General features: G+C 33.8%; 1 protein-coding gene and 1 non-coding gene across 10 annotated transcripts in view; both read left to right on the top strand.

The window, feature by feature from the left end:
- LRCH2 (leucine rich repeats and calponin homology domain containing 2) overlaps positions 1 to 20,751 on the top strand; it is a 113,124-nt gene extending 92,373 nt beyond the window's left edge. For 3 of the 9 annotated variants that reach the window (XM_078363116.1, XM_078363113.1, XM_078363111.1), the window contains 7 exons: positions 5,369 to 5,413; positions 8,712 to 8,762; positions 11,327 to 11,384; positions 12,143 to 12,255; positions 12,437 to 12,574; positions 12,730 to 12,807; positions 18,899 to 20,751. In XM_078363116.1, the coding sequence (XP_078219242.1) occupies positions 5,369 to 5,413; positions 8,712 to 8,762; positions 11,327 to 11,384; positions 12,143 to 12,255; positions 12,437 to 12,574; positions 12,730 to 12,807; positions 18,899 to 19,018 (603 nt within the window). In that variant the 3' untranslated portion in view covers positions 19,019 to 20,751. Of the gene's footprint in view, positions 1 to 5,368; positions 5,414 to 8,711; positions 8,763 to 11,326; positions 11,385 to 12,142; positions 12,256 to 12,436; positions 12,575 to 12,729; positions 12,808 to 14,443; positions 14,564 to 18,898 lie in introns of those variants that run through there. The other 6 variants (XM_078363118.1, XM_078363115.1, XM_078363112.1 and 3 more) reach the window with 4 other exon arrangements.
- On the top strand, positions 9,107 to 9,235 carry LOC118150832 (small nucleolar RNA SNORA35). The gene has a single exon (XR_004738963.1). It is a non-coding gene; the product is annotated as a small nucleolar RNA SNORA35 (small nucleolar RNA).
- Positions 20,752 to 21,408: the final 657 nt, after the last annotated feature.

Genomic DNA, 21,408 nt, shown 5'->3' with positions numbered 1-21,408 from the left:
CAGGTTCCACACTTTTCTTTACTGGAAGACTGTTTATTACATATTTAATCTCATTGCTTGTTATTGGTCTATTCAGGTTTTGGATTTCTTCATGATCCAATCTTGCTAGGTTTTATGTGTCTAGGAATTTGTCCTTCTCCTCTAAGTTTTCCAATTTATTGGCACATAGTTGCTTATAGTAGCCAGTAGTGACCCTTCGAATTTCTACGATATCAGTTGTAATGTCTCCTTTTCTATCTCTGATTTTTTTTTTTTTTTTTTTGAGACGGAGTTTCGCTCTTGTTACCCAGGCTGGAGTGCAATGGCGCGATCTCGGCTCACCGCAACCTCTGTCTCCTGGGTTCAGGCAATTCTCCTGCCTCAGCCTCCTGAGTAGCTGGGATTATAGGCACACACCACCATGTCCAGCTGATTTTTTGTATTTTTAGTAGAGACAGGGTTTCACCATGTTGACCAGGGTGGTCTCGATCTCTTGACCTCGTGATCCACCCGCCTCGGCCTCCCAAAGTGCTGGGATTACAGGCTTGAGCCACCGCGCCTGGCTCTATCTCTGATTTTATTTATTTGCTCTTCTCCCTCTCTTTTTTCTTAATCTGACAAAAGGTTTGTCAATTTTGTTTATCATCTCAATAAACCATATTTTTGTTTCCTTGATCTTTCATATTTTGTTTTGTTCATTTCAAATTTATTTCTGCTCTGATTTTTATTATTTCTTTTGTTATTGTTTGTTAGTTTGAGTCAGAGTCTCACTCTTTCTCTCAGGCTGAAGTGCAGTAGTGTCATGGCTTACTGCAACCTTGACTTCCCAGGGTCAAGTCATTCTTACACCTCTCAGCCTCCCGAGTAGCTGGGACTACAGGCACCACCGCACCCAGCTAATTTTTGTATTTTTTGTAGAGATAGGGTTTTGCCATGTTGCCCAGGCTGGTCTTGAGCTCTTTGGCTCAAGTGATCTGCCCACCTCACTCTCCCAAAGTGTTGGGATTACAGGTGTGAGCCATGACACCTGGCTGTTTCTTTTGTTTTACTAACTTTGGGTTTGGTTTGCTCTTCTTTTTCTGGTTCTCTAAGATGAATCAGTATGTTATTTATTTGAGGTTTTTCTTCTTTTTTGATGTAGGCATTTATAGCTATACATTTTCCTCTTAATAATGGTTTTGCTCTATCCCATAGGTTTTGGCATGTTGTATTATCATTTGTTTTAAGAAAATTTTTAATTTCCTTCTTAATTTCTTCATTGACCCACTGGTACTTCAGGGCATATTGTTTAATTTCCATTTGTTTGTGTAGTTTTCAAAATTCTTTTTGTAGCCTCATCTACTTGAGGGGGGTAGAGGCAAGAGGATCGTTAGAGCCCACGAGGTCAAGGCTGCAGTGAGCTGAGATCATACCACTGTACTCTAGCCGGGGTGACAAAGTGAGACCGTGTTCCAAAAAAAAGCTCTACTTGTAGTTCTCCTGCTGTTTCTACCTCATCTATAGTTACTTCCTCCACTGATGTCTTGAGCCCCTCAAAATCATCCATGAAGATTACAATGAATTTCTTCCAAACTCGTTAATGTTGACATTTTGGCCTCCTCCCATAAATCACAAATGTTCTTAATGGCATCTAGAATGATGACTCATTTGCAGAGGTTTTCAGTATACTTTGCTGAGGCCCATCAGAAGAATCACTATCTATGGCCGCAATAGCTTTATATGTTATTACTTAAATAGTAAAACTTGAAAGTTGGTATTACTCCTTGATCCATGGACTGCAGAATGGATGTTATGCATGAAAACAGCATTGACCTCTTTGAACATCTTCATCAGAACTCTTGGTTGACCAGACTCATTGTAAATAAGTAGTAATGTTTTGAAAGAAATCTTTTTCTGAGCTTGATAGTGGGCTTAACACATAGAGTAAACCACTCTGTAAACAGATGTGCTGTCATCCTTTGTGGTTCTATTTATAAAGCACAGGAAGAATAGATTTAGCATAATTCTTAAGGGCCCTAGGATTTTTGGAATGGTTAAATGAACACTGGCTTCAGTTTAGAGTCAGCAGCTTCATTAGCCCTTAACAAGAGTCAGCCTGTTCTTTGGAGCTTTGAAGCTTTGAAGCTTTGAATGAAGCATTGACTTCTCCTTATACAACAGTCCTAGATGTCATATTCTTCCAATAGAAGTCTGTTTTGTCTACATAGATTTGTTGTTTACTGTAGGCACCTTCATCAATTGTCTTAGGTAGCTAGATCTTCTGTATAACTTGCTTCAGCTTCTACATCAGCACTTGCTACTTCACCTTGCACTTTTATGTTATGCAGTCAGCTTCTTTTCCTTCAATCTCATGAACCAACCTCTGCAGCTTCCAACTTTTCTTCTGAAGCTTCGTCGCCTTGACTTCATAGGATTGAAGAGAGTTAGGGCCTTGCTCTGGACTAGGCTTTGTCTTAGGGGAATGTTGTGGCTGGTTTGCTATTCTATCCAGACCACTCAAACTTTGTCCATATCAGCAATAAGGCTGTTTCACTTTCTTATTTTTGTTATGTTCACTGGAATGAGTAGCACTTTTAATTTTCTTCAACAGTTGTTTGCATTCACAGCTTAGTTAATTGGAACAAGAGGCCTAGCTTCACCCTATCTCTGCTTTATACATGTCTTCCTCACTAACCTTAATCATTTCAAGGTTTTTATTTAAAGTGAAAGACATATTCTTCCTTTCACTTGAACACTTAGAGGCCATTGTGGGATTATTTATTGGCCTAATTACCATATTGTTGTGTGTCAGGGAATAGGAGATAGGGAACAACTGGTTAGTGGACCAGTCAGAACACACACAACATGTATTGATTAAGTTTGCTTTCCTATATGGGTGTTGTTTGAGTCACCCCTTAAAAATTACAATAGTAACATCAAAGATCACTGATCACAGATCACCATAACAGATATGATAATAATGAAAAAGTTTGAAATACTGTGAAAATTCCCCAAATTTGACAGACATGAAGTGAGTATGTGCTATTGGAAAAATTGTACCAATAGACTTGCTTGATACAGGGTTGCCACAAACCTTTTCTGCAGATTTTGAAACTTTGTATTTGCACATTTACAAAATTATATATCCCAATAAATAAAATCACTGGAGCAAAGAAATTGATACTCTGATTAAACTGAATTTTATAGCTTTCCAGAGACCTTGGGCCAGCTTGGTTTTACTCTAGCTTTCCCTGTCATTCCACCCTGCTTCACCAACATTCAAATTCTTTTCCTTATCTGCCAGCCAGCCACGCAGATGGGAGAGGCAGGAGCAGTCTTCATTTTCAGTAGCTCTTGATTCTTTGATGTGAGAGGAGCAGTATAGTAATTTAAACTTGATCCAACCTCTTTGTTTCTTTCAAAGTTAATCAGCCAAAAGAAGTAAAATAAGAAGACAATGCTTATGCAAGATACAATTCATTTTCATTATGTATACCTCATTATGATTCGCCTGCTTGCTTCTCCTGTTTGGTCATTTTTTTGGAAGGCAGTGGATTTTTTTTCTTGTGTTTTTGTCTTCTTCAATTTTGACTTAGCAGATTTCTCAGTCCCAGCCATACTGGGTTTGTTGGATGTGGTTGCTAAGGAAGTGGAGTAAGGCTTTTGAGTGAGCAGAATCTGGTCTGCTCAGTGGCCACCATCAGGAGTCCACAAACCCTCAGTTTGTAAAAAAAAAATATTGTATCTGTGAAGTGCAGTAAAGCAAAACTCAATAAGATGAGATGTGCCTGTACTTTCCTTCATGTGATTGTTAGAACTATTGAATTATTTAATAATAAAAGTGCTTAGAATTACGCTTGCCACAGAGGAACCACTTAATAAATATTAGCATATTCACTCAAATATCACTGTTTCATTGACATACAGATTAAAACCAAAAATAAAATAAGTGACTTCAGTGATTGTCTTGCCTGATAAATAGGATTTTTTCACATAAGCCAATTTCATTTAGTGGCTTTCTGGCACACTGGGTTGAAGGCATATTGAGGTTCTGTATGAGACCACCTGGAAAGAGCATGCTGCTAGATTAGTGATAGTTGTCATAGGAGAGACAGTGGAGGAACAATATGTCTTGTATTTATTATTCCTAATACAGCTCACCCCCCAGTTTGTGGTTATCAGGTCAGTTATCTATTTTTTCAAGGGTTATGGAAGATAATGCTGCATATGTAAAGGGGACCATCAAATAGAACCTTGAATGCCAGGCAAAGAAGTTTGGACATAATCCAAAAGTTAGTAGGTTTTTCAACAGCACAGCCATGAGCTGTAAATGGAAGGTTAATCTGCCACTGATTTGCAGGATCATTTGCAGTGAAGAGGAATCAGAAGTGAGAATTCCAGTAATTGTCATATTGTATTTTCTTGATCCTAAGAAGTATTTTTTTTTTTTGAGACCGAGTTTCACGCTTGTTACCCAGGCTGGAGTGCAATGGTACGATCTCGGCTCATGGCAACCTCCGTCTCCTGGGTTCAGGCAATTCTCCTGCCTCAGCCTCCTGAGTAGCTGGGATTACAGGCACGCGCCGCCATGCCCAGCTAATTTTTTGTATATTTTTTAGTAGAGACGGGGTTTCACCATGTTGACCAGGATGGTCTCGATCTCTTGACCTTGTGATCCACCCGCCTCGTCCTCCCAAAGTGGTGGGATTACAGGCTTGAGCCACCGTGCCCGGCCAGAAGTATTTTTTTACATGTAAACATAGTTCTTATGTAGTAGGGTTGTTAAGAAGATTAAATGGGTAAATATATGTAAAGACATTTAAGTCAGTTCCTGGCATATACCAAGCACTAATGCAAACATTAACTTTCATCATCATTATAATTATTAAACAATCAATAGATACATTTAATGTAGTGTTTTTTTAAGCTGAAAGCAGTAGGTTTCTTAATAATAGATGACATCTTAGAATGGTGAGATTACAGACCAGGTGTAAGATAACGAGGGCCTGGAAAAGGGTGGTAGTTGTGAGAATTCTGAAGAGGTAAGTCTGAGAGAGATTACAAAAAAGAATTGACTTGATGACATGTTGGATATACTAAATTAAGGAAAAGGAAAATTCTAAGACAACTCTCAGATTGCACACCTTAATGAATGGGAAATAGTTTGGCTTAGGAAAGAAATGTTACTTGATCTGTGTAAAGTACTTGTTATAACAATGCCTTGCACATGGAGAGCATTATATATGTTAGTTATTAGTGGTAGGATGATTTTTATACTTGTTATATACTTAAATTTGATATCAGGTAATTTAATAAAGCTACCAAAACAGGAAAGAACCTCATACGTAATTTACTAGAGAATTTATATGTTCAAAGGAAAATAAATTATGTGTTTTAAATTTTTTTTCAGTATAAATCAATGAGGAAGAGTTCAAGTGGCAATGAAAATGATGAGGTGAGAAAAGAGGTTAATATTAATCGTTATTTGAAATGTTTAATTATCATATGAAGTTGGCTCAGTGAAGATAAAATGCAGTCCATTTTTCAGTTTGTTATTGATTTAATGCATTTTATTTTTCCAACAATAAAAACATCTGTGTATCATCATACAATTATTAATCATTTAATTTCCATATGTCCTTTAGAATGGAATTACTAATAATTCAGCATTAGAATTTTATTATTCATCTTAGACCTATAATCCATGAGTGTAAGTGTGTTGTCTTTCACATCTTTTATCTTTGTAAATCAACCTGATTGTCAAGAACTTTGTTTAGGAACTCCTTCCATAAATTCTACATACTATTTTAAAATTTAAAATTAGACTTCTACAGTTTGTGCGTTACCATAAACCTTTCTACTGCACCAGTGCAAACTATGCAGCAACCTATAGTTGTTGAAAAGATATATTCTCATCACCATAAATACTTAAATTTCGTGTATTTTTGGTTGGAGAGATTGAAACTTAATTTGATGTTGGGTACTTAGCAGGGCTTCTGAAAATGCCTTTAGTTTTAGGATATAGAATCACACAGGGAAAAATAATGAATAGAGCCAGATGATTGGTCTGCCCCCAGCTCAGATGCTGATTTCTCTCCATGGCCTCTTCAGTAGTATTTACTGGGATTAATAAAAGTCAGTTATGGCTATAGCTGGTCATATTTTCACGTTAGTATTTAAGATCAAGCTTGAATTACATGTATTATATGGGTATGTTTGGTAAATATTACCCGCCCCAACTTTCCATTGAACCAGCTCCACAAGATCCCAGCTTACCCTTTAAATATTATTCCCAGAGAATGGCCCACTGTGTGGTCTCTGGCATGTCTTCACCAGCTGTCAAGGCTTCAGTGAATAATACCTGTGTACCTGCTGAAGCCTCTCAGATTTGTCTCTAGTCCAGACCTCTCCCCTGAGTTTCAAGCCCTTGCAATCTTTTATCTGTCTTTTCTACCTGCTTAGAATTTCTGCTGGATATATCTCTTAAACGCACTAGGACTAAATATGTTCAAAACTGAGTTTAAAAATTTTTGCTTCTAAACCCACTTTTTCACTAATATCCAACAGTTTGTGCAGTGCCTCTCAACTTTGGCTGTACACTTTTAGTGTACCAGGTGAGCTTTAGAGAACACTGTCACCTGGGTCACACTCCCTAGGTATTATAATTTAATTGGCATGTGGTATGGACTGAGCAATGAAGTTTTTAATGTTTCCGATGTGAGTTTAATGTCCAGCCAAGGTTGAGAACTATTGAGTTAATGGGAATCACTTTCCATCATCCAGCTGTAGCAGGGGCTGACAAATTATAACCCAGAGGCTAAATTTGGCCTACTGTATGTGATTATAAGTAAAATTTTATCAGAAAACAGTCATACTCATTTGCCTATGGCTACTTTTGCATTACAGTGGCAGACTTTGAGTATAGTAGTCCTCCTTTATTCTCCATTTCACTTTCCAAGGTTTTAGTTACCTGTGGTCTACCACAGTCCAAAATTAGGTGAGTACAGTACAATAAGACGCAGAGAGAAACCACATTTACGTACCTTTTATTATAGTACATTGTTATAATTGTTCTATTTTATTATTAATTATTGATGTTAATATCATACCTGACTTATAAATAAAACTTTATCATAGGTATGTATGTATAGGAAAAAACATAGCACATATATTATATAGGGTTTGGGACTATCTGTGGTTTCAGGCATTCACTGAGATTCTTGGAAGATGTTCCTCATGGATTAGGGGGAACTACTGTAGTTGTCACAAAGCCTAAAATATTTGCCATCTGCCTTTGACAGAAAACGTTTCATTTTCCCTATCTCCTCCTACCCACTTTTCTCTTGCCTGCTTCACAATATCTAATCAGTAGCCAAGACTTACTGTTGATTTATTTATTTGTACTAAAATATTCTGCATCCATCCGCCTTTTATTTCTACTGTTTCTGCTCTGGCAGAGGCCCTTATCCATTTCTTGCCTATACTACTGCAATAGCTTCCTTGCCCTTCTCCCTTTCCCTAGTCCATTCTCACTGTGGCCAGAGTGGTCGTTTCAAAGAACACAGATACAATCAGGCCATTCCCTTGCTTAGAAACCTTTAATTTCTTCCCACAACTCAGAAGACAAATTCTAGATCCTCCTTTATCAAGCCTCTGCTTGCCATATCAACCTTAATTCAAAACTTGCTCTTCTTTCACCTTACCCTCCAGCAATACAAAACTGCTTAGAGGTTTTCTGCAGTCATCTTTACATTTATTGCTTCCATGCCTTGGTTCTTCTCCTCTCATCTTGTTGTTACCTTCTTTCTTTTTCCAGTAAACACTCAGTTTTACTGCTTAGAGGTTTTCTGCAGTCATCTTTACATTTATTGCTTCCATGCCTTGGTTCTTCTCCGCTCATCTTGTTGTTACCTTCTTTCTTTTTCCAATAAACACTCAGTTTTACTGAACTATACTTTCTCAGGAAACTTGTCTGTCTCCACCATCTTCATCATTCCCCCAAGTGCCCCTTATCTGTGCATCATAATATGCCATACATAGTTCTGTAGTATACCGAGAGTGTTGTGTTACCTGTATATGTGAATCTATTTCTCTCCTCGACTGAAAGGTCCTTGAACGGGTGATATTTTACTAAATTTCAATACTCTAGGTGTCTAGCATAGTGTCTGACATATAGTAGGTAGCCATTAATCATTTGTTGAATGAATGAATAAATGTTCTATGTGGAGTGCATATTCTAAGTTAAATGTCAAAATTTTCATATTTCGTTGGCAGTAGAATAGTCATTTAAAAATCATGGACCATTTAATGTTTTATTAAATTAAATTCTTTGTAATTATCAATAAGTCTATATTAGATACATATAAATTTTCAGATGAAAGTTATTTGGGGTAATGGAGATTTTGCATGCCTTAATTTACGTGTCTCAGATTTGTAACACATCACTGCTATTATATTTAGATAATATCTTTCAAACTTTAAAGTACTGTATTTCAAACCACTTAAGGGTCTTATTGAAATGTAGATTCTGAGTTAGGTCTTGGGTGAGGCCTGAGATTCTGCATTCCTAAACTCCCAGAGGATCCCTATGCTGCTGGTTCACAGACTACATGTAGAGTGTCAGTGTGCTGGATGGTATATTCCAGATTCTTCCTTTACTATTTGATCAAAACAATTTTTATTTTCCTTTTATATGTTTAAATCATCATTTGTATTGTAATTTCATCTTTCATCTTTTTATTTTTATGTTTTAGCAAGATAATGATAATGCTAACATGTCACCACAATCTCCAGTATCATCTGAGGTACAAGTTATGTTTTTATATGTTTTTATGTGTTTTAAAAATGTTTTGTATGTTTTCTGTGTTTTACATAAGATTCTTCCTTGCCACTTCCCGTATTTTAAAATTCATGGCAGATTAGTTTGTGCAAACCTTCTAGCCAATAAAAAATTCTAAGAATGCCATCTTTTGTAAAAAATATTGATAACAGCACTTGTTTACTTATGATTTTCTTATTGGGAAGTGTCTGTAGATACAGAAAAGAATTCACTTTATGAAAATCTGTGATTTCTCGTTCATCCATATTTTAAAATAAATGATGGATTTTAAGAGCAACTTTCAGATTTTTTAATTTGAAAAAAGTATTTCAGCATTGTGCAATGGCCTTTGGTTTTTCTTGTAGCCAGTTAGGTCTGAAAGCAATGCAAAAGAAATTTCCTTTTTCCACGAGAAACATCCCTGCAGTGGGTTGTTCCTATCGACAGGAGGTTACACATTTTTGGGAGAATGGGTATCAGAAAGTTAGAGTTTGTGACATTTCAGTCAAATACTCTGGTGGTTTGAGTGACTGGTTCTTCTAATTTATTTATTTATTTAAGTCCATTGCTTTATAACAAGAGATAAATTTTTAAAATTCTAAGCTCTGTCTCTTCTACTTCAGATTACCTTATTCTAAAGTATATTGGCATTAGTAAGTAAATGATTACACATTCATTTGATGAATTCAACACTTTACCAAAGTGTTGGATGGCCCAAATTCACTGTGTAACTTTGGTTACATAGATGGTATTAATATTTCATTATATGTAGGTGGTGTTGCTTTTTTAATAGGCTAGGATTCTTACTCTGTTGTTGTGGGTGATCTGCATTACAAAACTTTTAAGTGGATTTGGACATTAATTTATAAACATGTTTCTAAATTATTTACGTGACAGGTAAAATGGTAAACATACTTTTAGAAAGCAGTTTAAATTAGGATATCTTAAAATTAGTCTTTGTCATATGCTTTCATAATTCCTTTCTTTTACTTTGTTACAAGTGTAAGCATATAAGTGACTACTACTTATTTGTCTGCTTGATTTATGATTTTATGATCTGTGCTCACAGGGAAGACCATTCATACCAAATTTCTTAAATAACTTACATTGCTATACATATATATATATATATATTTTTTTCTTTTTTCTTGTTGAGACATGATCTCATGCTGTTTCACAGGCTGGAGTGTAGTGGCATGATCTCAGGTCACTACAACCTGCACCTCCCACATTCAAGTGATTCTTGTGCCTCAGCCTCCCGAGCAGCTGGGACGACAGGCACATGCCACCCTGCCTGGCTAATTTTTGTATTTTTAGTAGAGACAGGGTTTCACCATGTTGATCAGACTGGTCTTGAACTCCTGGCCTCAAGTGATCCACCTGCCTTGGCCTCTTGAAATGTTGAGATTACAGGTGTGAGTTTTATGTTTTTTATTTCATTTGGATAAGTGAAATTTTCATCTAGGAATTTATAACAATTTAAACCAAAATAGTGAAGACAAACTGGGAGGCTTGTAGGTTTGGATAGGGTGGTGAGTATGTGTGTGTTTTGGTGATTCAACTGACATTTAACTTCAACTGCATATCACATGTTAATCAACAGAAGATTTAAATAATCTACAGAATTCTGTTTGCATCAATTTCATGTGTGATTGGAAAACAGTAAAACCAATTAGTGTAATGCTTTACTATTAACAAAGTGCTTGCCTGTAATTTGAACCTAAAAGCAGCCCCATAAAATAGGTATGATCCTCATCATTTTACAGCGGAAGAGATGGATAACTTTCCCAATGATTTTAGTTAATAAATGGCAGAGAAATGACTGATGCTGAGCTCTACTTACTTCACAGAGTTGTTGCACAGATTAAATAAGGTGCTGCTAAGATTACATTATTTTGTCACTTTACACAGTAGTTTCTTAGTTATCTCATTTAATCTTCACTGTAATCTCGTTTGAAAGATGAAGAAACAATCAGAGAAATTATATGTTATGCTCAAAACAAAGCCTAAGCTTTTAAACTCCAACTTCAGATTTGTCTAATGTACTGCAGATCTTTCCACAGCAAACCACTGTGTGTGAAACATTTGAAACAATATTCATTCAAATATTTATCATCTATCATTCTGCAGTCCCCATACAAATATATTTGGCTTTAGATTATCTACTGTTAGGTGTTAAGTCCATAGTACATACTGAGTAAATACTAAATTCACTTATCTTTTCATAAAAGCTTATTTCATTTTTTGGGAAACTTCAATCTGGTTCTTTCAAAAAGTACGATCTATTTTATACACTTCACTAATGATTTTCATTTTCTTTCTACTATGAGAGGAAAGTATTCAAAGCCTATATAGTTAACTCATCTAGCAAATATTAATTACCTCTTGAAAGTAAAATGTATCAACTTGAATTGAAATGCAAGTTACTTTTCACTGATTATAGGAAAAATAAGTATTTCCCCAAATTGAAATGAATGTGAATAAGCATCTTGATTATTTTGAAAGAAAAGAAGTCTTATTATTTATTTTTAATGTTTAATTGTTTTTTAGGAATATGACAGAACTGATGGTTTTTCACACAGTCCGTTTGGCTTGAAGCCTAGATCAGGTAAATATATATTCTATAAATAAAATGTATTAGTTATATTTGAAACTAGTTTCCCAGCTTAAATGGGATTGATTCCATAGTTTTAAGTACACATAGATTCTTTCCCCTCTCCTAAAAGCAATTTTTTCTTAACCTTATTTGTCTTTACAGTTCCCATTCCTATTTCTTTCTTCCTCTTTACCTTCAAGCTCCTGAAACCTCAGCTTTTTGCCTTAGATTTACTGCAGTCTTATTTCTACTCTACTGTGACTGCTATTAGAATGACCACTCTGCCAGCAGACCAAACACTGTTTGAAATTATAGCACTCCATTATATTGTGGTTTTTATAAAGGGATATTTTCGCATCTGGCAAGCCCAAAAGAAAATGGATCCATGTTACCTGGCAAAGTATCGAATTATAGTTTTTATTCCTGAATAACTGTATTGACCTTCAAGAATAATTTTCTTTTTTAAAAGATAGAAGACTGACATATGTTCAGTAGTCATTTTTAACCTGGGTCATAAGTTTCTGATAATGTATGTTTGAATAAGAACATGTATAGGTGGTAGAAATCATTACACTTATCTTCCCTGTTGCTTTCAATTATGCAGGTAAGTAGAGCTCAAATGTATTCTCAAAAAATATTTGGAATGTATTAGTGAGTAATAATGTTTTATGTAATTTTGTATTGATTCTTTTTATCACGCCTCTTTCCTCATCAATACTTGCTCTTTCCCATTAACTTTGTAACAAGTTAGGAAATTTCTGTTTTTATAGCTTTTAGCCGCTCATCTCGCCAAGAATATGGGGCAGCAGATCCGGGATTTACAATGAGAAGAAAGATGGAACATTTACGGGAAGAGCGAGAGCAAATACGACAACTTCGCAATGTAAGTCAGATTGATCTGTCTGATCTGCTTTATGGAAATGGGTTTAACTTGCAAAATTTATAAGGTGTATGGATTTTATTTTCACTACTCCTTAAAATGTTTGGATTATACAACAATTAGTAATATAAACATAATATGTATATTTAGATACAATGTCTGATTTACACCTATTTCTCTATAGAATCTTGAATCCAGGTTAAAAGTAATTTTGCCTGATGACATTGGAGCTGCACTGATGGATGGAGTTGTTCTTTGCCATTTAGCCAATCATATAAGGCCACGTTCTGTTGCTAGTATTCATGTACCATCACCAGCAGTGGTAAGTTTTGTTTTCAGTTTGTTAGTTCTCTAAAGGAATATATAGCTTCTTAAAATTGTCTTTTAATAATATACCTCAGTGAACTTAGTTTTCAGTTTTGATTAAGTTCTATATAAAAATGCCTAAAGGTACATGTTTTCCCTCTTACTTTACAGCCCAAACTGAGCATGGCAAAATGTCGAAGAAATGTAGAAAATTTCCTTGATGCTTGTAAAAAGTTGGGTGTCTCACAGGTAATTATTGTTTATCTAACAAAGTAGTCACTTAAATATGAATTTGTTACATGCAAACTGGGGTTCTTCTTAGAGCAATGAACAATGCTTTCTGAAAATGAAAATGAATGCCTTCTCTTGGTACCTTCTCCTAAGCTCCAGCTTTAACTGTAGCAGTTATCTAATTAATGTTTTTAAGCTACTTTTAAAGTAACTTACAAAATAGCTACAAATATGGAAAATCATGCACATCACTGACCACATATAACTCAGTGGCCATATTTAGAACTTGGTTGTGATGTCATTGCTGCTATCTTTTTTTCTCTTTTTTTTTTGCTAGAGGACATTTGGACTCCTTTGTAAATCATTGGATAGACTCTGATTGGAAGATTTGCATTCAGTGTGAACAGCCTTTTAAACTTCATTTAAAATGCAAAATTGGAAATTATAGCAGCAATTATGATAATATCTGTATTGGACAAGCTTTGAAATTTGTAGGAATTGGCTTACGTTTCATGTAATAACTACAATACTATACAATTCTTAAAGCAGTATTGTAAATATATAAGGAACATGTATAATCACAATACTGCTTCTTTGTAAAGCGTTATAAACCTAACCTCAATATGAATGACTATGGAGAGAAATGCCATTGTTACCAGAGCACAATTAAGTTATGCTTGTTAAGCTGTCTTTTGAACAGTATCTTAATAATCTTGTCTACAGATCCCACTTTAACCTCTTTCCTCAAGTAAGTAAATATAATTTAATGTGTAGAGAATTAGTGAATTACTGTGTAATTTGGAAATTACATAATGTTCTCTAATTGCCTCTTCTCTATACTTGATGTGATGTTTTAAAATTTTAATTCTTAAAAATGTTTTTTGTTTCTGTTTTCTACTCTCAATCTTTCAGTGAGGAAATAGTAAACTTAGCAACATTTTTTCCAGCCATTGTATTATATAAATTTTCCTGTTTTGCCATTTTTTCTTTTTTTAAATTAAAGAAACCTTTTTTTAAGAGATGGAGTCTCACTGTGTTACCCAGGCTGGACTGGAACACTCCTGAGCTCTAGCAATCCTCCCATTTTCACTTCATGAATAATTGGGATTACAAGCATTCACCACCTCACTAATGTTATGCCACTTTTGTTTTAAGGGTTTTATTTTTAGCTTCAGTGTTTTTCTCTGAGCTCAGAAATGATAATATATAATCATTTCTAACTGAATTTTCTGTTTTAGGATGTTTTCTAATTTTTAACATACAATATAGTGCATATAAGTAAAGTGTACAATTTGATCGGTTGTGACATGTGCATATACCATGAAATCATCACCACAGTCAAAATAATGAACATATCTACTGCTGCCAAAAGTTTCCTCATGTGTCTTTGTAATCCTTCCTTCTCTGCCAAGCACTAATCTGTTTCCTGTCATTGCAGATTAGTTTGCACTTTCTAGAGTTTTATATAATTGGAATGATGCAATATCTATGATATTTTTCTATGTTCTTTCACTCAGCATAATTAAGACTCATCAGTGTTGTTGCATATATAAATAGACCATTGCTGTTTATATCTAGATAGTATTTAATTGTATGGATATACCACACTTTGTTTATCCCTTGACCTGCTGATGGCCATTTGGGTTGTTTCCAGTTTTAGGGCCTACTACAAATAAAGCTGCTATGAGCATTTGTATACAAGTCTTTGTATGGATTTATGCATTCTTTAATTTTTGGTAAATACCTGAAGTGGAATAACTGGAACATATGGTAGGTGCATGCTTAACATTTTAAAGAAAATACAAAACTCTTCCAAAGTGGTTGTACCATTTTACATTCCTGTCAACAGTATGTGAGAGTTCCAGTTGCTCCACATCCTCACTAACATTCAGTATGATCAGCATTTAAAAATTTTAGTCACTGTGATGCATATATACCAACTTGCTAATGCAGTCTTAATTTGCATTTTCCTAAAGACTAATGATGCTGATCATCTTTTCAAGGGCTTATTTGCCATCTGTATATCTTCTTTTTTGAAGTACATATTCTAATCTATTTTCTATTTTGTATTTGGTTATTTATTTTCCTATGATTGTGTTTCAGATTTCTTTATAAATTATGGATGAAGTCCTTTACCAGATCTGTGGTTTATAAATATTGCATCCAAATCTTTGGTTTTTCTTTTCATTGTCCTTAGAGTGTCTTTCAAAGAGCAGGAGCTTCAAAGTTTTTGAAGTACAATTTATTTTTTAAAATGGGTTGTGCTTTTTTTTGTCAAAGCTAGGAAATCTTTACATAACCCAAGGCCACAAAGATTTTCTCCTATGTTTACTTCTATAAGTTTTATTATATTAGGTTTTATGTTCATATCTATGATCAATTTTGAGTTAGTTTTTGTATATGGTAAAATGTATGGATTGAAGTTCTCTTTTTTTAAGCCTGGGATTGGGCATATACATTGATTTTTTTAAGAAAATATTTTTATTGATATATAATTAAAATGTATATGCTGATTTAAAGTGTATAATTAAATGGTTTTTAGTATAATCACAGAATTCGGCAACAGTCACAACAATCTGTTTAGAATACTTTTGTCACCCCAGAAACAAAGGCCTTACCCATTTGCAGTCCCTCCCCTGTTCTCTCTATGGATTTGCCTATTCTGGACTTTACATATAATAAAATCATACAATATGGGATCTTTAGTGTCTGGCTTCTTTGACTTATTATAATTTTTCCAAGGTTCATCCATGTTGTAGCCTAAATCAGTACTTCATTTATTTTTATGTCTGAATAGTGTTCTGTTTTAAATACATACCACATATTATTTATCCATTCATCACTTGATAGACATTTGGGTTGTTTCCACTCATTGTTTGTTAGGAATAATGTTGCTGTGAACATCTGTGAATACGTTTTTCTTTGAACACCTGTTTTCAATTCTCTTGGTATATAACTAGAAGTGAAATTGTTAGGTTATATGGCAACTCTATATTTATAATATTTTTTAAGAAACTGCCAAAATATGTTGCAAAGTGACTACATTATTTTTATAATTCCACCAGCAATATATGAGCATTCTAATTTCTTCACATCATCACCAACAATGGTTACTCTTTACCTTTTTTGGTTCTAGCTATTTTAGTGGGTATGTGGTGGGATCTTATTGCAGTTTTGATTTGCGTTTCCCTAATAGTTAATGAGGTTGAGCATATTTTCATGTGCTTATTGATTTGTATATATTCTTTGGTATAATGTCTATTCAAACCCTGTCTCCATTTGTGAATTGGATTATTTATCTGTTTTATTGAGTTGTAGTTCTTTAGGTATTCTAGATACAAGTTACCTATGAGATATATGATTTGCAAATATTTTCTCCCATTCTGTGGGTTGTCTTTTGACTTTCTTGATCATATTATTTACAGCACAAAAGTTATTAATTTGATGAAGTGTAGTTTATCTCATTTTTTCTTCTACTGCTTATGATTTTGATGTCATATCTAAGAAAACATTGTGAAATTCAAGGTCACAAAGATTTTCACCTGTGTTTTCTTCTAAAAGTTTTATAAGTTTTAGGGCTTACCTTTTTGTCTGTGATTCATTTTGAGATCAGTTTTGTGCATGGTATTAGGTAGAGATCCAAATTCATTCTTTCACATGTGGATATCCAGTTGTCCCAGCACCATTTGTTGGTAGGACTCTTCTTTTCCTAATTGAGTTGTCTGTCTTAGTTCCTTTGTCAAAAATCAGTTGACCATAAATTCTTTGTTTCTGGACTCTCAGTTTTTTACCACCAAATTCCTTATTTCATAATCACACTGTCTTACTTACTGTACCTTTGTGATACATTTTGAAATCAAGAAGTGTGAGTCTTCCAGTTTTGTTCTGTTGTTTTGGCTATACTGGGTCCCTTGCATTTCCCTATCAATTTTAGGATTGATTAGCATGTCAATTTATGCAAAAAAGCCAGTTGGGATTTTGTTAGGGATACTGAATCTGTGAAATGATTTGGGATGTATTGTCATCTTCACAACATTTATTCCTGTGATCCATTAACATGAGACATCTTTTCATTTATTTACATCTTCTAAATTTTATTCCAAGAGTGTTTTGTAAATTTCAATGTATGAGTTTTTCATTAGTTTTGTTAAATGCTTAGTATTTTATTCTCTTTGGTACTATTGTAAATATAATTGTTTCCTTAATTCTACTGTCAAGTTTTTATTGCTACTTTATAGAAATAGAAGTGATTTTCTTTTATTGATTGTGCATTCTGCAGCCTTGCAGAATTCATTTATTAGTTCTTTTTTTTTTATTATTTGAGACGGAGTCTTACTCTGTTGCCAGGCTGGAGTGCAGTGGCGTGATCTCAGCTTACTGCAACCTCCAACTCCCTGGTTTAAGCTATTCTCCTGCCTCAGCCTCCCAAGTAGCTGGGATTACAGGCACGTGCCACCACGCCCAGATAATTTTTGTATTTTTAGTAGAGATGGGGTTTCACCATATTGGCCAGTATGGTCTTGATCTCCTGATCTCATGATCTGCCCACCTTGGCCTCCCAAAGTGCTGGGATTACAGGAGTGAGCCACTGTGCCCAACCCATTTATTAATTCCGGTAGTTTTTTTGTGTGTGTTTTTGTATGCCTTAGGAGTTTCTCTCTACAGAATCATGTCATTATTCTTTCAAAGAATTCAACATTTCAGCTAACTTGTCAAACTATTGTTATGAAGTTGTTTATGATGTCTCCGTATTATCATTTTTGTATTTGTGTGATATCTTGTGGTGTCACTTCCCTTATTTATGACATTGGTAATTTGTGTATTCTCTCTTTTTTTCCTGATTAGCCTAGCTTGAGGTTTATGAATTTTAAAAAATCTAAATGAACTAACTTTTGGTTTCATTGATTTTTCTATCTATTGTTTTCTGTTTTCTTTATTGTTTTCCTCTCTCATTCTCATTATTTGCATCTTTCTTTTGTCATTGGTTTAATTTGCTCTGCTTTTTTTAGTTTTTAGGGTAGAAGTTGAAGTCATTGATTCGAATCCTTTCTTCTTTTCTAGTATACACTTCAGTGGTTATTTGAATAAATAGACAAAATATTAAGAGGGCAACAAATGTAGCAGTGAAGATGGAGATGAGGCAATAGTTCAGAGAACTCCTTATGAGATACCATCAGTAGTACTTGGAGAATGGGTTATCGGAGTAAGGAAGAAAGAGGAAGACTATTATAATTCACAGTTTTGTCAATGGAGATTGAATAGTGTATTACTGACTAAGATATGGAACACAAAAGGGCAAGTTAATTTGGTAAAGTAGTTCTGTTGTAGACACATTGATTTTAATATGTCTGTTGGATGTCTGTTTGGCTGTGTCCAGTTGATATTTTTATTTGGAGCTCAATAGAGAGATCTTGGGAGGAAATAAAGTATTGGAAGTCATCAGTATGGAAGGGTAGTTAAAACTAGAAATTGATGATAATACCAAAGGAGATGATATAGTGTAAAAAGAGAAGAGAGTGAAGACAGACCCTTGGAAACATTTAGGATGTTCGAAGAGGATTAGTTAGGGCTAATTAATGAAAGCTACTGCACAATTACTGTCAGAAAAGTTGAAGTAGAAAGAATGGTGTTACAGAAGACAAGAGAGGGTTAAGGTTTCCAGAAAGGTATTAATCAAAGGCATAATAAGACTGAGCAGTCAACTAGACATGTGCAACATTTGGCATTTAAGATGGCATTGGTGATTTTTACTAAAATAGTTTTAGTAAGCATATGCTTTAGGGTTAGATGTAAGATAGTAGTGGTTGAGTAGTGAATGGGAAATGCAAAAGTGGTGAGCAACTCTTTTATTAACATTTTCTTTGTAGAGAAAGAGGTACAAGTGTAGAATGACAGCATTTCAAACAAGGCCAACTTCTATAATCTTTTTTTAGCATAAATTAGGAATTTAAAAACATTTTAGATTACAATATGTATAAGAGAAAACTTAGAATTATGTATTTTTTTCTTGATGTTTTGCAGAAATCATGTTTTTAAAATCCAATTCTGACTTAATTTTACTTTACTTCAAAAAAAATGAATGTTCAAATACCTTTTTTTTTCTCTCCAGGAAAGACTTTGTTTGCCTCATCATATTTTGGAAGAAAGAGGACTTGTGAAAGTTGGTGTCACAGTTCAGGCGCTCCTTGAATTACCAACAACCAAGGCATCTCAGCTTTCTTTGGCTTGATATAACATTTTAAAATCATAAGTGTATAGTTTCATTTATTTGAAGTGATTTCAAATATTTCAAATTCATGAATAAGGATATTCAGTCAAAAATAGTTTGCCTTAGGTCATGCCTTAGGATTTTGAAAAAATTACATTGAAACATTAAACCTAGAATTGCCCAAACTTCTTTTGGGGGAAAATTGGATTAATTTAATAAGAGCATTTGATAAACTCAAATTCTCTTTTTACTAAGTCAGTTGATAACCTTGCTTATTTTTCAGAAAGCAGACTGATACTAAATTTAAAATGTAGTTTCAATTTAATAATCACATTAGGTTTAATTTTTTTACGTCATAGTAGTAACCATCTGGATAAAGGTAATTGTTTTTTTAGCAATTTAGAGCAATTCTATATTTGAGTTATTTAATACACTTCTAATTCTAGTTTATACACAATTTCTTCAATCCTTGGTCTTAGTTTTCTAGAAAAAAAGGTATAGAAAAAACAATTCTGGCTTCACATTAAATTCTTTTAGTATTATAGATTGGTGCCAAAATATTTTCAGTTGTACTGTAGATTGTTTACATGTGAAGTGCCTGTGTAATTGATGACTCTTATATAGTCTTAAGCATTTTTGCAATTTTTTAAATGTATTAATAGAGTCAATGGAACTTTAAAATATTTTAGTAGATTTTGTAAGGTCAGTAATATGTGAGGATTTAAATGAGCCTCACAGTGTGACATTTGTGTTTTTTAGTTAGTCCATTGCAATTTCTCTTAAATTGGTTATTCATGTTGTCAAAAATACCAATGTTAATATGATTAATTTATGCTATTTAATTTTGTGAAACTTAATCATCTTTTAAAATGTATTATTTGAAGAGTATGTTATTTCTGTATTGAAAATGTTACACAAAACAGTAAGGTTTTTGAGAAAAAGTTAAGTACTCATTATCAAGGACATTTTTATAAAACTGCCAAAGTTTTGGTTTATATTTTACTTTTCAGCAGCATTATATCAGTGATGTCTTTAGCTATATTCAGAGAGCAGCTGTTGAGGAATATGTTTTTACTCAAAATCTGGCCATTTGTGAATCCTGTAAACCTTGTGATCTTCAATTACTTTGATGTTGAATTAAACACGGATTATTCTATAAATATTTTCATGAGATACTATGTTACACAAAGTCCTTGTTTAACTTAGAGATGGGTAAATTTACATTGGTGGTATTGCAGGAATCTTTCAAAAACATTACTGTAATGAATAACTGAGTTTCCTATAGAAGAACTTTAATAATTACTTTTATAGTAACCAAGCAAGCATCATATCTCAAGTATGTGATCATTTGCACTTGTTACCTCTTAATGTGGATGCAACTTATTAAAAAATATTGTCCTGGGTATTTCAAAGTGTATATATAAAAGGTAAAAACTAGTGTGCCAAATAGTATAGGAACAACTGTACTTTTTTTGATCAGTTGGCATGAAGCCATAAAATTAAATTTTGGCTTTAGAATACAGATGTGTTTTTTACATTTCCCAAGGGTCAAATTGGAGCTTTTAAAGAATTAAAGCTTCTCTGACCATGTGGTTTAATAATTAAATTATTAGCAATTTATTATTTTAAATATTTGAGCTGATTAGTTGTTAATTTTTTGGGTGGATTAAAAAAAAAACTCACTGACCTAATCTCCCTGGTGCAAACTTGGGTAATATATGTAAGAAATGGCAAATAAATACCTTAGTTAATAACTTTTTATGTAAAAATTTGACAGCATTACAAATTAAGTGACCATTAAAAACACAGGAATCATTCATACTGCTTTGATAGGTGTTATGATAGTCTCTGATTAACCAGTTTAGTGTTAATATTTTACAAGTGTTGTCCTGTTTCATATCTTTGAAGTAGTAGTGAAATTGTAGGCCATTTTCTTATTGCTTTTCACTTACTTGTCAGTTAATTGTTCCTCTGAAAAGAAAATACAGCAGAACCTCACTGTAGCATTCTTTACTGCAAAGCAAAATTCCATTTAAGATGGACTTATCTGAGGTCCACATCATGACAGTTCATGTACTCTTGTGCCAAATGGAACACCACCTCTAAAGCGGTTTCACAGCATAGTCCCCTGCAACATTATACCAAGGCTCTGATATATTTCTTTTAGTAGTTTCTAAGTGTAAAATTTATTCTAAATGTTTTTATGCTTATTATCTATTTCATCAGTTATTGAGTTCAGATGATTTTCATTACTTGAATGGGATTTGTGATTTAATGACAATTGAATAATCAAAAATATTTTATTAGTCCCCCAAAATTTAATAGATAGCTATTTCTGTTAAATTTTATTACTGTATGGCAAAAGAAAGAAGTGACATTGGGTATGTTAGAAATGAAATAAGGAGGAAAAA

Source organism: Callithrix jacchus, chromosome X (genome assembly GCF_049354715.1).
Source record: "Callithrix jacchus isolate 240 chromosome X, calJac240_pri, whole genome shotgun sequence".
Taxonomy (NCBI): Eukaryota; Metazoa; Chordata; class Mammalia; order Primates; family Cebidae; genus Callithrix; species Callithrix jacchus.
The sequence above is the reverse complement of the archived record's forward strand: the minus strand, read 5'-3'. Positions and strand labels throughout refer to the sequence as shown.